Here is an 11,336-nt window from a genome sequence, read left to right on the forward strand (position 1 = left end):
TTCCAATTAGTAGTTCCCAGTCCGGAGGATAGTGCTTGTTGGCAATTGACGGGGAGTCCGGAAAATATTTCAATCTCCTTAAGGGAGATTATCGAGGGGGAATGGGGGCATGGGAATTGGATGGATTCCAAGCTATCGGAGGACTCTGAGGACTCTAGGAGGACCATAAGAGCACTCGGAGGCGTGGCATCGAACATCAGCATCCGGAATATCGTGTTGCGGTTGCCTGGGACGTGTCACGGGGCTTCGTGGCGATAAATTTGTATTCAAAATGGAGCCCCCAAACGAAATTATCGACCACAGACAGATTTCAGACGTGGATTCAATTACAAAGCACACTCGGACACTCGGCGGGTCTCATCTTGGCCAGAGTGGGTTAATGGGGGTTAAGCTGGGGGGTTGTCTTTGTCTTTGGAGCTCCACAAATACATATGCATAAATTCCAACTGCTATTTACATAAATGCTAGCCGTGGTGTGTGTGTGAGTGGGTGTGTGTTATGACATTTGCTTACGAAATGAACATCATTATCGATACACTTAGGGAAAAATAATAAATAAAAGGGATCCAGTAAAAGCTCTTCCTTTTGGTTTTTAATTAAATTTTACACCTCTTAAAGAAAAAAGTTATTTATCGGTTGCTATAAGAAAATTCGATAAATAATCGATATTTTAAAGTTATAACAAATCGATATACTACTTGATATATCGTAACCATGCAATCGAAACAAGACACCAGTTACTTTTCAATAATATCGATATTTTAATTCGATAAATTTCGATATGTGCTCTACAGAATTATATGCTCAGGTAATTGTTGTAACATTTACATTTTCCAAAGTGCACACACACACACACACACACGAGAAGCACTTAACGGACAGTCCTGATGGTGGTTAATTAGCTATACACACTCGCACACACCTGAAGACCCCCCTCCATCCCTCCCCCGCCCCCCCCCTGGGTCGCTTCGCTTTAGTTCATCTCGTAACGTAATTGGTCTGTATACAATTGTAATTATAAACCACTAATAAGATTCGAACACGAAGCGATTTTCCAACAGCCATTGAACGTGGCACCGTGTAGGCATCTCCCGCTTTTGGGGTGGGAAATCGGGAAAACCCATCCAGCGATTTTCCACACCCTTCACCCTTTCCGTTGCCACATCAACAAGTTAATTTTGCATTTGCGAGTAGCGGGGTTTTTTGGGAGTGAGGCAAGCTGGCGCTTAAGTGACTATTTAATGCGATTAAAATCGGAAAAGCTCCGCTTGACCAGGACACTCTCTGTCGATTTCAGTGGGGCTTTTCCTGGGGAAAAGGGTCACAGGTGAGGGGTCAGCATCGTGTCCAGATGCACCGCTCTCAAATTGCATTTCCCAGTGACCTCGTCTCTCTCTCTCTCTGGTAAATGGAAATGATTGAGTTGAAGGAAATCAAGTCAAAGAATAACGAAACTGAATTATGTCCTGCATATCCTGGACTTCGATCTCAATTGAAGGCTTAAGTTGAGAAAAAATCCAATTAATAGAAGGTCCTGCCCGGAGTCCTGGGAAGCAACAGGTTTTGCTGTGAACTTGTGACTTTGATAAGAGCTATACAAAGAGAAAACTTTGATCTCTAGAGCATATATTTAAATACTTATTAATTAATTAAATATAATATATATATACTCCAAGGTGCCTTGATTTTATAGCAAATATTTTTGTTGATGTACAATTGTTTTAATTTTTTTAGTAAGAGTTCCAAATAAAAGTTCCCAGAGTCTATTTGATTGGCAATTATTGATGATTTTATACACAAATTCAATTTAAATTGAAACAAAAAGCAAAACAAAACTCCTGAAATCGATGACCTTGTCTATTGGCCTCTCCTCCCCCGTTGATTTTCAGCTGTTTCTGTTTCTGTTTCAACTGAGATTACCCCTCGGACTTGGATTGGGTCCATCTGCCTCCGTCTCCTGGCCAGACTCCACTGGTGGTCTCTTTCGCTGACGAAATGAAAATGGAAATTGACAAGTGACCAAGTTGGCGGCGGTGGATGTGATGACCACCACACCAAGGGCCAAGGAGGAGTGCACTCACATGTGAAATGGAAAAAATTATAATCCAAATAAGAGAATGCAAAAGGGTATATTGGGGGCAAATCCAGCCATATCCTGGCACACACACACACACACATAAGGAGCGCCAAGGATTGCCAAGGCAATCGAAATCGATGACGGATACGCCGGGGAAGGACTACAAGTCACTCTTGGTCCTGCGGTTCCTTGGCGCTTCTCGTCTCTCTCTGTGTGTGTGTGTATATGTGTAGCCATTTTTGAAAATTTCTTAAAATTCAATAAATATTTATGAGTTGATAATACCGAAGGCACACACACACACATATGTATACCCCTCACCACACTCACAAATGGCATGGTCGCTTGGTTGAATTAAATGGATTACGAATAAACACAATCTGGGCTGAAAATATATAGCTAAATATGAAATAAATAATATTAAGAGTGAGTAATTATTATTATTATAATATTTAATTTTCTAAATTTACATTATATTTCTATTGCATACTATCGGTATATGGAAATGTTGATTATTTGTCGTAATTGTATTATTTTATTATTATTGTTAAATTAATTTATAATATATTTTCTAATCTACATTTTTTAAATTTTAATTTCACATTTTACAATTAGAATATATTATATAATCGAAACAAAAATCGATCATTACTAAGCTAAAAATATTCGTTTCTATTAATCGATAATTATCGTTATTTTTATCGAGAATTTTTGCAACAAATCAAAGATTCAAACACTCATAACTGAGCCAAAAATACATTAATTTTAATTCGGAAAGTTATCCAATGTTAGTTTCTATAACGTTAATAAATCTGCATACTCCATATAAAAAATAAATTTTCATACATTTTTGACAATTTTAAAGATGGAATTCCTTTTTGGAATTTAGAAAAAAATAAAAAAAAAATATTTTCTGGCAAAGATGGCTAGATTGATTCGGCTGATAATGCTGATCAATAATATATATGATTTAAAGGGTCGGAAATGACTCTTTCACAGCGTTTGAGGCTTCTGACTAAAACTATATTACCATTTTTTAATCGATATTGACTATATTTTTATATGCAATTTTTTTTAACAAAACTAAATTTTAAAAACTCATAACTATGCCAAAATTGCATTAATTTTAATTCGGAATGCTGTTCTTTGCTAGTTTTTAAAGCGTTTACAAATCTGCATACTTAGTTTTCAAATTTTAAAAATTTTAAAATTTGTTAAATTTTGCAACTTTAACAATATAAAATATACTGATAAAATTTCGAAAAAAAAAATCGCAAAAATTTTAAATCTCCCAAACATGGCTAGATCGATTCGTATTTTCATGCTGATCAAGAAAGGTCGGAAATGACTCCTTCGAGCGTTACAGGCTTCTAAATAATATTATAATACCCTGCAAGGATATATGCATAAAAATCACTAATATTTAAGTCCCAGCTAGTCTTGGCTATATTAATGTGACCGTGACTGTGCAAAGGACGAGGCGAAAGGAAGCGCCACGCACAAAATGCAAACACGCACAGCGGGACAAGATGGTAGCAAGGAAGGATGTGAGGGGAGCAGGAGGCAGGAGCTGGTCCTGGTTAGCTTGTGCATCTCAAAGTGGAACGGATGCTCACGAGCAGCGCAAGTAAATGTGCATAATTCATACTCGTAGTTATCCGTTTGCAGTTCGCATTAGTGGATAATCGGGTGAAGGACATGCCACGTGTGCCCTCGAGTCCTTTCTGCCAAAATAAGCCAAAACAATCTAATGATTTGATCAATAAATACATATATATTAAAGTTAATATCATTAAAGTATTTTTCTATATAGTTTTAAAGTAATGAAAATAAATTAAGATTAGATTATGGTTTAATATAGCATTATTTCAAGGTAGAGAACCTAATGACTAAGTAAGTCCTATGTGGGTATTACTTTCAAGGACTATTAGTTTTAATACTGACAATAGTATTTCACAATAATTGATCCTTATCACGATTTTTTAAATATTAATTTATATGTGTGAATGTAATTACTTCTCCTTGCTATTCTTTAAATTAACATTAGCCTACTGCAATTAGAACTAAAAAAAAGACTTGAAATTCTTGAAAATCCGATCTAGTAATCTATGGAATTCGAAACTATGGTCCTGTCACTAGCAGGTCTATAGGCTCAGCCCGAAAATATTCAGTTTGCAGCCAGAGCTCGTACGGAGCAGAGCTACTTTTATTCGGCTTTAAACATTCAAAAAAAAAAAAATCAAAATTTTAAGTGAACAAAATGTGAAATAAAATTTCTTTTTCAATTTGTATAAATTATACAAGCAAATTTTTCGTTAGTAGCTTTACTACTAAATAAAACACTCGCTTCAGAAAACCAAAAAAAAAGGTAAGTAAATAATAAGTTTTAATTTAAATTAAGATTTAACCAATTGCTTTTTTTCCACTGACAGTTTGTAATGTAAAGCGAGATGTTTTATTTCGTTTCTGGTTTTCGCATCATACAGGTAAGAAAGAAATAATTTAAATTTATTTTTAAATTGATTATTTTTTCTCATCCTTAGACTTTTCCATGTTTGGACATTTTTAGTCTTAAATAATGTTCCCACAAGTTCTCTGGAGTTTTAGTTTAATAGCGCCTGAGGAGGGTGTATGGGGGTAGGAAATGATTAGCACTTTAATTTATGAAGTATAATTTAATATCTTAATTTAGTAGATTGTCCACAATTTTTCACACATTATGCACAATGGAACACTAAATGGGTTCATGTTTGGCTTCTAATTAAGAGTTTGGATTTGTAAGTAACTTGCACTTAATTGTTTAAATATATTCAATATATTTTTCTATATTTTTTAGCAATTAACACTATTTCGATCTTTCGCTGCATGTTAAAATGTTGACAATTACAAAATGTTAAGTGAGTTATACAATATATTTTCATGCCTTTTTATATATATTAATAAATCATATTTTTTAACAGCCATCTGATTTCACAAACTGGCGATGGAACCCGTCTCGATTTGACGCGCAGCCTGGCATCTGGATTTACGATCGTTCTTTCATTAGTTGTTACAATCATTAACAAATAAATGAGAACGATCTCGATAGAGCTTCTGGAATGTATAAGAAAAGTTGTTTATCTGGGAAGGGTTTTTCGTGGGATGGTTTCCAGGTTCATAATGCTCTGTAGAGCATTCCTTTTTAGCGATATAACTTTCTATAGCTATCAAATATAGAAAATCCCTTTTAAGAACATATTCTACATTAGTTAGATAATCATAATTTATGGGGGAAAAATGTTGGATTTATTTTTAACTCAATAGAACTTAAACTTCAATCCATTTATATATTTATTTTATCGCTTGCTTTATTCAATATAAAATTGAATTTCTTTGTCTTCATTAGTAAAAGTTAGTAGATTTATTAAGGGAGAATCAATCAACATATTTGAATCGGTGATAACTCTACATCCTTAACAACATCAAAAGACTTCAACCTAGTTATATATGTTAGTGAGAGATCCTGTGGAAATTTGTGGGCGTCTTCCTTGTCCTTTCACCAGAATCATAATCCTTAAACCATTCAAACACATGCGTCTCCTTTATCAATTTGATTTTCTTGTAATTACCCATAAACATATATATTAAATATTTAAAAAATAACTTCAATACAAAATTCAAAGCCTTCTCAGTTTATCTGGCTTGCTTGGATCAAATTCAAATATAAGTATAAATATTCTTAAACCTAAAATCAGCCTACTGCAATCGGTTTTGGAAATAAGACTCGAATTTCTTAAAAATCCGATCTAGTGATCCATGGAATCCGAAACTATGGTCCTGTCACTAGCAGGTCTATAGGCTCAGCCCGAAAATATTCAGTTTGCAGCCAGAGCTCGTCTGGAGCAGATCTACTTTTATTCGGCTTTAAATATTCAAAAAAAATATCCAAATTTTTAAGTGACCAAAATAAGAAACAATAAATAATTTTGTACAAATTATACAAACAATTTTTCGGTATTCCTTAGTAACTTCTCTACTGGACGTAATACTTGCTTCCTAAGTTCTCAAACAATTACACAACAACAACAAAAAAACAAGAAACACAAATGGTAAGTAAACATTATTTTTTAGTTTACATTTATTTATTATTTTCTTATTCTTAGTTTACAATTATATTCCTTTGGATCGCGGAGTGAGTACAAGCGAATTGTTTTATTGCATTTCTGGTTTTCGTTTTAAAGAGGTAAGAAACAATTTATTTGTGCATAAATATGTATATTAAATATAACTTATTCTTATTCTTAGATATTTACATGTTTGGACATTTTTATTCTTAATAATGTTCCTTAAATCACAAGTGTTCTTCGGTGTTTTCAGTTTATTTTGCGCTTAAAGGAGGGTGTTGGGGGTAAGAAATTAGCTGTACTTTAATTTATTATTTTAATCTATTATTATTTTTTTAAGGTATGTGGTATTTATACACAAAACATTATGAACAAAATACAACAAAAATGGATTCATGTTTGGACTCTAAATAAGAGCTTGGATTTGTAAGTAACTTGTACTTAATGGTTTTAGTATATTCCATATATTTTTCTATATTTTCATTTAGCAATTACTCAACACAAATTTGATTTTGCGCTTCATGTTAAAAAGGTTGCCTCGTACAACATGTTAAGTGAGTTATACAACATGTTTTGATATATATTTATATATATTTAATGAATTATTTCAACAGCCATCTGATTTCACAAACTGGCGATGGAACCCGTCTCGATTTGACGCGCAGCCTGGCATCTGGATTTTCGATCGTTCATCTATTAGTTGTTACAATCATTAACAAATAAATGAGAACGATCTCGATAGAGCTTCTGCAAATGTATTATTAGAAAAGTTTTTGATCTGGGAAGGGGTTTTCTTGGGATGATTTCCAGGTTCTGTGTTCTAAGCCATCGACAAACACGAACAAACTTTGGCAAACACAACAGAACTGATGGCGCAAACTTATTTATAACCAAGAAGAAAAAAATTAAATATATATGAAAGTCGAATCAAGGTCTACTCTGTACTAGAAAGTTATGAATTTTTATATATATGAAATGTAGCAGTAGAAGAGGGTATTACAGAGCATGTCTTTAATGAACTGTATACACAGAAATATAACTATAAATATTGTGAAGGGTTAAGCTAAATAAAAAGTAAAAAGAATTTTTACATTTCACTTTAAAATGTATGCCTTTAGCAAAAGTCATCTGTCTGTCATCTGTCTTTTGCAGTTGTACATATAATTTTTTAATGTATTATTAAAGATGTAACAGAAATCTCTTAAAAAACACCTGAAAATGTGTACAAAAATTCGTATAAAAATTAATGTATCAAACTGAAAACTTTAAATAAATCTCAAACCAGTCTCTAAGTTAATTAGGTTTAAGTCTACTTTTAAAACAATATATTTTGTTAATATATATATAACATATTTTAGCTGGACTTATACGTATCTATATTTAATTTAATTCTTATAAATTAATTTCTAATTAAATCCTTTCTATTTTTTTTAGGCTTCTTCAATTGACTCGAAGGATCACAATATCCTGGATGAAAAGGGTATGTAACATACATATATGAAAGCGTTGAACGGTGGCAGCTTAATGAAATTCTGTGCATACACACGCACATCCGCACACACACACACACACACACACACACACACTTACACACGCACAACCCAATGCCTTGGGTTTTTATGCATAACTGTAAGTTCGTTTTCTGCAATTGTCTTTCGTCTGACTCTGTCTCTCCGATAGTTGCCAAAGGGGGAGCGAGCGAGAGGGCTGAAGGACTTGTGTGTGTACGTGATGTTCATATTTTCATAGATTCAATAATTTATAAATTGTATGCGCATACACACACACACACATTCGCTAGGTGTGCGTGTGTGTGTGATCTGCGCTGATTTCAGCATCCCGCATCTCATACCGAAATGTCCTTCGTCCTGGCATCCTGCCGTGCGTCTGTCTCGCAACTTATATTGGCATTCCGCTGTCTCGAAACTTTTGCGTAGCGCCAGGATCATCGCAGGACATCAGGAATTTGATGTGATGATGAGGCTTAAGGCATGAGAAATTAATGCCATTAAAGTTGTTGTTATACCTTCAAGAGATTAAGAAATTAAGTTGAGAAAACAAAATCAACAAGAGTTAATAATAATATCATCTTTTACATAATAATATATACATTTATTAGCCTTTTCTGTGCCATTTTGCATCATAAACTCAACCAAACTTGTAATCGCTAAAAGGCAATGAGTTTGGCTAAAAAGTGTTGCCTACTTTTCAGGGGCGGTATAAGGATAAGGGGACATAGCATATATACATATATTCCGGTGGCATTTGTGGGGAGGGGGACATAACAAATTGCGATACACATACGACAATAATGTCGTCCCGCCGCCGCTGACACTTTCAGTTTTTTAACTCAATTTTCAATAAAAAACAGTGCCCCCGTACACAGAAAACTTTTTTTTTTTTGCTCGCTTTTCGCCTCCCGCTCACTTTGTTGTTAACTTAATTTCGTTGGCAGTTTCGCAAGGCTAAAAGCATTTCATTGTTGTCCAACTCTTTTCCACGTTTTCCCAGCTACTGCCTGTTTCTTGTTGTTGTAGTTGTTGTTGTTGTTGTTTTCGTTGTTGTTGTTGTGCACACCCTGTACACCCACGAGTGTGTTACACGCACTGAGAGTTTCCACTTACAGTGACTACAGCTTCCGGAAAGGAATAAAGTTATCGCCAATTGAGGATGTGTGTTTGTTGGTGTGTATTGGTGAGTGTTGGTGAGTGTTGGTGTTTGTTGGTGTTTGTTGTGGGAGGTCACGAAATCCCATTTTTATACACATCGGATTGATAATTGAATTGATCGATGGATATGATCCATTGGAAGAGGATAAGAAAACAAGTACTTTGCCTTTAAAAAGAGCAAAGGTAACCCAATATGTGGAAAATGTATATATATCAGGATCAGGAGCAGGCAGTCTTGGTCCTTGCGTTTCCCTATCAGCCACCATCGCTCATTATGGCCATAAATTCGCTAAGGTGGACCTTGAAATCAAATTGAAAATGAGAAATAAATAAATATATAAAGGAATTTATAATATAATTATTACAATTGAATAATTGAGAAGAATACAAGAAGCCATGGCTAGCAAAAGGGTTTTAATTGAAAATGTAGAATAATAATTACTTAATTAAATAATAGAAAAATAATTAAATAATTTGTATTAACCAAAGTAAGCTCGACGAAAGCTTCACTGAAAAATATCTTAGAACCCTTCATAAACAAAACAGAAAATTTAGTTTACTTTTAAGTTCCGTGCTGTGAGGTTCTATTCTATAAAGTAAATAATTAACTAAAAGTGTGAGAAAGTGAAGATTTTCTCTTAGTTAAATTTACTTTTAGATTAATTTGGGTTTCTTGGCAGTTTGGAAATGGATCATTCTAGGGAGAAGATAGATCCGGTGGATGGAATTGTTCAGCCACCGGTAAGGTTAACCGGAAAGCGCCGGGGTTGCAGGACAAATGTTCTGAGGTCGCTCAAGTTTGTGTTGAATGCTCTTTGGAATAGACGTTGGGCTTTCCATTTCTATAAGCCCGTGGACACGAAGCAAGTCGGTATGGCCAACTATTATAATGTGATCAAGGAGCCAATGGACTTGGGCACCATCAAGAAGCGATTCAATAATAATTACTACCGCAAGGGTTACCAGGCCATTCGTGACTTTAAGCTGGTTTTCGCCAATTGCTTCACCTTTCACGAGAAGGGCACTGTCGTTCGCAATGCGTGTAAGAAGTTGAAGACCTTCTTCTACTATCTCCTGTCCACGATCGATTTAAACAATGAGGAGAATCTGGTCATGAAGCCAAAGGGAGGAGTTCCTCCTAAGAAATCTCCTCGTGAAGAAACCAAACCTCCTCAGAAGACTAAAACTGTGCCGGTTATTCCGAAAAGCAAATAAGAAATAATCATTGTAGTTTTATACTTTTAAAAGACTTTCAACACAATTGTAGAGAACATACACAAAACAAGAGGCAACCCTATACGTATGAGTGATTTATTTTAAGTGTTTATAGATTCAAAAAATAATAATTTAGATGGTATAACCCTAGTTTTTCCTTGAAAGAAAATTAAGTCTTAAGCTAAGGACAACACTGCGTATGAGTGATAAAAAGAATAACATAAAAAGCAATACTTTCTAACTATTTATCAGGATATTTGTTCTTTAAAAAAGTCTGTCTAAAATGACAGTAAAATCGTACAAAATTCGGATCTTAAGTCTAAAAATAAAACAAGAGGCAACATTACGTATGAGTGATTTATTTTAAGTGTTTATAGATTCAAAAAATAATAATTTAGATGGTATAACCCTAGTTTTTCCTTGAAAGAAAATTAAGTCTTAAGCTAAGGACAACACTGCGTATGAGTGATAAAAAGAATAAGTTCCCTCTATTTATGAGAATTTTTGTTCTTTAAAAAAGTCTTTTAAAATTACAGTAAAATCGTACAAAATTCGGATCTTAAGTCTAAAAATACTTTATAAATTTGAATTAAAGGATAATCTAGACTTGAAATAGTAAAAAATGTATAAAGTATTGTTAAAACAAAACCTAAACTAAAGCATTTCGCATCATTTAGGTCCACTCTAGACACGCTTATTGTTATCATTTTTAGCCACTAATCACTCTCGAATAACAGGGCTGCGTTATAATAAAAATAATGATGTGACATAAAAAACAAATTCCCTGGCACACAATATGTGGCATTGCCTTCCTGTTCCTCCTCCTTTTCTCCGACTGCATTTTGGATGTATTGTCATAAATCTTTCATTGATTGCAAACGAAGACATCGGAACAACGCAGGACGAAGGACAAAGGACGAAGGACGAGGTATTGAGTATCGGTTAGGGGTTGTCTCTTGTGTTGGAAATTGTATAAAGCGGCCAAGCTGAAATAGATATAAATATTTTAGCCATCGTCGTCAAGGCATCTTGGAAGAGAAGCAGCAAGGAAAAAGCCAGGCTAAGGCAAAGGCTGTTGCTTTGGGTATATACCCTTTCAAACTGTAAGGATTCTTAGATATTTTAGATACAGGAATATAATTAGAAATATATTTTGTATCCTGCTCTAATATTCTATTTTGACCCTTTGATTTTATCTACTAAAATAAAGAGTCTTTGACTTTTCCGATTCTATCTATATATACTTCCCACGTATTTTCCATTTTTTTGTCT

At 34.1% G+C, this 11,336-nt stretch overlaps 1 protein-coding gene and 2 long non-coding RNA genes across 5 annotated transcripts; all 3 read left to right on the top strand.

The window, feature by feature from the left end:
• The first annotated feature begins 4,101 nt into the window (after window positions 1-4,101).
• On the top strand, window positions 4,102-5,188 carry LOC110179685 (uncharacterized). Of its 2 annotated transcripts, none has more exons than XR_002319411.2 (6): window positions 4,102-4,445; window positions 4,510-4,563; window positions 4,621-4,714; window positions 4,773-4,854; window positions 4,914-4,974; window positions 5,038-5,188. It is a non-coding gene; the product is annotated as an uncharacterized LOC110179685 (long non-coding RNA). The 2 variants fall into 2 exon arrangements; XR_002319412.2 differs by having other exon boundaries at window positions 4,212-4,445; window positions 4,770-4,854.
• A 701-nt stretch (window positions 5,189-5,889) lies between these two features.
• Window positions 5,890-6,938, top strand: LOC110179686 (uncharacterized). The gene is made up of 6 exons (XR_002319413.2): window positions 5,890-6,165; window positions 6,220-6,299; window positions 6,362-6,464; window positions 6,521-6,606; window positions 6,669-6,734; window positions 6,795-6,938. It is a non-coding gene; the product is annotated as an uncharacterized LOC110179686 (long non-coding RNA).
• Window positions 6,939-9,385: 2,447 nt separating this feature from the next.
• LOC110179688 (bromodomain-containing protein 2-like) lies at window positions 9,386-10,209 on the top strand. 2 transcript variants are annotated; one of them, XM_020947298.2, is made up of 2 exons: window positions 9,386-9,445; window positions 9,508-10,209. In XM_020947298.2, exon 2 carries the CDS (start codon window positions 9,537-9,539, stop codon window positions 10,062-10,064), a length of 528 nt encoding a protein of 175 aa, XP_020802957.2. In that variant the 5' UTR covers window positions 9,386-9,445; window positions 9,508-9,536; the 3' UTR covers window positions 10,065-10,209. The 2 variants fall into 2 exon arrangements, with proteins under 2 accessions (XP_020802957.2, XP_020802958.2); XM_020947299.2 differs by having other exon boundaries at window positions 9,405-9,445; window positions 9,530-10,209.
• The last annotated feature ends 1,127 nt before the right edge of the window (window positions 10,210-11,336 follow it).

Source organism: Drosophila serrata, unplaced genomic scaffold (genome assembly GCF_035046125.1).
Source record: "Drosophila serrata isolate PLE 108 unplaced genomic scaffold, ASM3504612v1 contig_190, whole genome shotgun sequence".
NCBI lineage: Eukaryota > Metazoa > Arthropoda > Insecta > Diptera > Drosophilidae > Drosophila > Drosophila serrata.